General features: G+C 25.2%; 1 protein-coding gene across 1 annotated transcript in view; it reads right to left on the reverse strand.

Moving 5' to 3' along the window:
* Positions 1-1,653: 1,653 nt before the first annotated feature.
* Positions 1,654-4,829, reverse strand: part of LOC117166920 (26S proteasome non-ATPase regulatory subunit 11) — an 8,665-nt gene continuing 5,489 nt past the window's right edge. Inside the window, exon 4 of the mRNA XM_033351379.1 lies at positions 1,654-2,209. Coding sequence (XP_033207270.1) covers positions 1,979-2,209 — 231 coding nt within the window. The 3' untranslated portion in view covers positions 1,654-1,978. The remainder of the gene's footprint in view (positions 2,210-4,829) is intronic.

The following is a 4,829-nucleotide window of genomic DNA, read 5'->3' on the forward strand; positions in this document are numbered from 1 at the left end:
TATCCTAGCTGAAAACCCTGGAATTGACGGAGAATTTTCATATTTATATACCTGGATGCCGGGGAATGTTTTCGAGAGCGTGCCTAATTTTTTATTTGAATTGCAGGATAAAATTAAATAACATTGATTTATTATATATTACTGCTTCATATTACTGTATTAAACTACTTTGTTGAAAATTAGTTTTTTGTTTTGTTTAAAATTACATCATTTTTTAAACTGAAGATTAAACTATTCTGAACATTAAGGAAAAATTAGCCATTTTGCTGAATTTTTTTTGCTGAAAATTAATTTTTATTACTAAAAATTTAACCATTCTAGTTAAATCTTTAAATATTTGGTTATTTTTTCAAAATGATTTTTTTTTAAACTGAAAATGTAACTATTTCAATTCAATATTTGATCATTTTAAATAAAAATGTATCTCTTTAGTTAAACGTTAATTTTTTAAATGAAAATTTAACTATTTAATTTTCGGCTGACAATCTACGTTTTTTAGTTGAAAATTCGTTTTGTTTGGTAGAAATTAATCCTTTTTGGTTGAAAATTCGACAATTCAAATTGAAGATTCCCCATTTTAGTTGAAAATTCATGTTTCTTCTTGAAAAATCGCATCTTTTTGTTAGAAAATAAATTATTCAATTTATTTAAAAATTCATATTTTTTGTTGAAAATTCCAGTACTCTAGTTAAATATGCATAATTTTAGTTGAAAAATCATCTTTTTGGTTTAAAATAAAACTACTTGGTTAAAATTTAACTCTTGATAAAAAGTCATCATTCTGTTTTAAAATTCATCTTGTATTTCAGTTGAAGATTCATAAATATTATTGCATTTTTTTAACTGAAAATTTAAATATTCCATTTTTTATTTTAAGCTTATCTTTTTTGTTTCAAAATTTCACTATTTAATTGGAAATTCATGTAGCTTATATAAAAATCGTCGTTTTTGGTAAAAATTTAATACTTTTGGTTAATAATTCAACTATTTGGTTGAAAATGCAATATTTTTACTTGACATGTTAGGCATTTAAAGCGGTTTAAATTTAGTTTAATATAATATCCATATTAATATCACGTACATATGTACTAAATTTTAAGTATAAGATAAAATAAAAATTGGTTTGACTTATTAGTAAAATTCATGAACTTTAGAGAGAAATTCAAGAAATGTAGGAGAAGTAGTATTGGATTACTTAATGAACCCTGAAAACATTTCAATTTGACGTTTTATTGCACTATCTTCTTATAAAACTAACATTGTGTCCCTAATTTGGGCTTATTAGATGCAGAATTTTATCATTTCCGCCGGTAGTATACAAAAATGTTTCTGGAAATTCTATGTATTACAAACAATACAATCTTTTGAAATTGGTTTTAGGATTAAAATTTGCAGTTTTGATCTTTAAAATTGAAAACCTGAAATTAATTTTAAGCTGTAAGCGCTCAAAGATACATATGATAAAAAAAACAATTGAAAATCGTTACATTTGGGCGATTTTGAAAGAATGAATGCCTTTTTAAAATTCTTTATTTCTACCTTCACAAGCTTTGAATTAAAAAAAATTAAAAAAGGGTTATTAAAAACGTTCGCCTTACAGCATACAGTAAAAAGGTCTAGAAATATCTTAATAATAAAATAACAAAAACGTAGTCAGATCAGCACTAAAATTTTATTCCATTCTTCGTAAATTTTAACTTTGAAAACCTACCAATAATATTTTTATTACTACTTGTTTACCTTTGATTATACAACTCAGGGAATATTATAAAGTGATTCCTATTAATTTGAGCTTTGAGTAAATTAAAAAATGCCACGGTGTTAAGTACGCGATTAGAAAATTAAGAGGCGCGATAGAATTTCGGATTAGCAAGAAAAAACCACAGTTAATTAATAGTTTTTAATTATGGTAGCTAATCGGCAATAATAGTAATAATAATTATAATAGATTTAATATATAAATTCATATTAAATAGGGCTAGGTGAGTTTCTTGGCTTTCTGATAGAGGGTGTCCACGACTTTACCCATACTGTGTACGGTTTCCAGGGCGATTTCGTAGGTTTTATCGCGAGGTGTATCCTCGAAGACGATCAAGACACCCTCGCCTTGATCAAGAACTCCTTTCAGCTTTTTATCCAGAATCATTTGAGACAATTTCTTTTCTACTTGAGCGATGGGTAGCGATATACAGGTCGCTATATGACCCACCTGAAGAAAACAAAAGATTACAAATTTTATTTCATAATTAAGTAAAAGCCTCGAACTCACATCAGCGATCAAAAATAGTGTAAAAAGTGTAAATAGTGTAAATTAACTGCAGTGTTTGTTCAAAATTTTATCATTGGACTATCAATTATAAAAATTCCTATTTATTTATCGCAGGTCTTTTCCCTATTCCCCTCTTTTCTTCGGTACCTCACTTAAATACGAACTTAATTAATAGAACCCAATAAGAAAATCGAATTACTTCTCGTTGAAAGTTCACCATTTTTTTATTGTTAAAAATTAAACTATTTTGCTTCAAATTCATATTTGTGTTTTGAAAATTTATCTCTTTGTGTAGAAATTGTACCTTTTTTGGTAAAAATTTATTTTTTCGGTTGAAAGTAAACGTTTTTGTAAAAAATTAAACTATTTTGTAGAAAATTTGTACTTTCGAAAATTAAACAAATTAGTAAAAAATGTACCTTCTTAGTTCAAAATGTATGTGTTTTGTTCAAAATTCAAACTTGTTTGGTAAAAAATCATTTTTTTGTTGGGTTAAAATTCTAATTTAATTTAGTTGAAAATTCTAATTATTTGGTTCAAAGTATATGTATTTTGCTGAATATTTGCCTTTTCTGGTAGTAAATTAATTTTTTTGGTTGAAAATTCAAATATACGGTTGAAAATTGATGCATTTAGTTGAGAATTCATATTTTCATGGCGCACAGCCACCCAGAAGAATCGAGAGAAAGCCGGGAGAGAAATATTAAACCGGGAGATTTTCCGCATTTCATAATTCGTGCGCTTTGTAACTTTTGAAAGTTTCCAATTAGAAAGCATATAATTTTTAAAGTGTTTAGAATAATTAAACTTTAAATTTCCACAGACTTTCTCGTAATACTTAAAATTCTTTAATTTTGAATGGTGAAAATGACAGTGATTTTTTTGTTGACATAAATCACATTTTTTAGTACAAAAATTTCTATTCAGTCGTTTAGAATGTCACTTGATACTACATGATATGGTACTTATTAAAAATACATTTATCGCCCTTAAAATTTCCATAATTTTTCATCGAAATTATGTCTTTCAACGTGCTATTCTTAAAAAAATTTAACTGAGGCATTGAAACTAACGTTTTTTCTTATATTAATTATTAGATTAATTCTTGGAGGTTTCAAATTTTTAATATCTCAATATTTTAGTTTCAAATTCAAATAATTATTCAACCACTCCGCTATTAAGAATTTGAAAATTTCATATTAAAAGCTTTAAAAACCATTTTTGAATTTGTACATTTTAGATGTAAATATACAGCAATTTCGAGCTGCAAAGCTTAAAATTGTATAATTTAAACAGATTAAATCATATTACAGCAATATTGTTTCCTATTATTGATTTTAATTTTCAATGTAATGTATTAAAAATTTCCGATTTTCAATTTTAAATGCAATACACATAAATGATTTCAAATTGAAAAATATTTTATTACAAAATTTCAAGAGTGAAGAATAATTCTAAAGGGAGATTTGATATTAAAAAATAGGTTTAAAATAAAAAAGATAAAAATTAAACTATGTCACCGAAACTGATGCAGCAGTAAATGAATAATTTCTCTAATTTTCAATGGTTACAATTTTAGAGTTCTGAATTTATATGTTGAACGCTCAAATAAAAAATTTTCCCTTTTTGTTTTAATTTTGCAACTGAAATATACTTGCTTGAATTTTTGAAAGTTAAGGGGAACACCAGTGTGACTGGTCAAAAACATCGATTTTTGTTTATTTGTATTTTCTTAAGTATATATATTCAAAAATATGTAAACAAATTTTCAACTTAAAATCTTGAAAATTGACAAAGTTATACTCCACGACTACTATGTGCAACGAGATAATAATCACATACAAACCGCCTACAATCGAGCTAATACATAAAAAAATATATACAAAAAAAGGTCAAAACAATGCTGAAAATACTGAAGATGAACCATTATATGGTAGCCGTTTTTCAAACTTCTGAAAATTAATATTTTTTCAAGCCCTTAAAAAAAAGGTGTCAAAAAATGAACTAATTTTTCAAACCGGCGCCATTTTCTCAAAAAGAATAAAATAAAATAAACCGCTACGTACAACGATAGCGATTGTTGTACAGATTAATAAAATTTTTGGTTTTTTGCTTTCAGATGATTTTTTACTAATGTATCATTGCCACAAGAAGGGATCATTTTTTTATTACGTAATTACATTCATGTAAATGAAATTTCATTTAATTAATTTTTATTTTGAAAGTTAAAAATATATATAATAAAAAAATAGAAGACTAGAATCTCATATATAGATCTAGAATCTTAGAAAATTTGACTCTGAAAGATTAAATTAAGTTTTCAATATTAAAATGTTAAATCGTAATCGCTTTAAATTTAGAATTTTTTAAATACAAAAGTTTTCTATTTTTAATTATTTAATTTTTTTAAGCTATTAATTATAAATAATATAATTTCAATTCGTCTGAATTTTAAATGATCTCACCTTACATTATTCAAATTTCAAGGTTTTCACACTGTCCTATTTTCTAAATGTTTAATCTGAAATGATTGAATTTCGTGATTCTTCAATTCAAAATA

Source organism: Belonocnema kinseyi, chromosome 2 (genome assembly GCF_010883055.1).
Source record: "Belonocnema kinseyi isolate 2016_QV_RU_SX_M_011 chromosome 2, B_treatae_v1, whole genome shotgun sequence".
Classification (NCBI taxonomy): Eukaryota; Metazoa; Arthropoda; class Insecta; order Hymenoptera; family Cynipidae; genus Belonocnema; species Belonocnema kinseyi.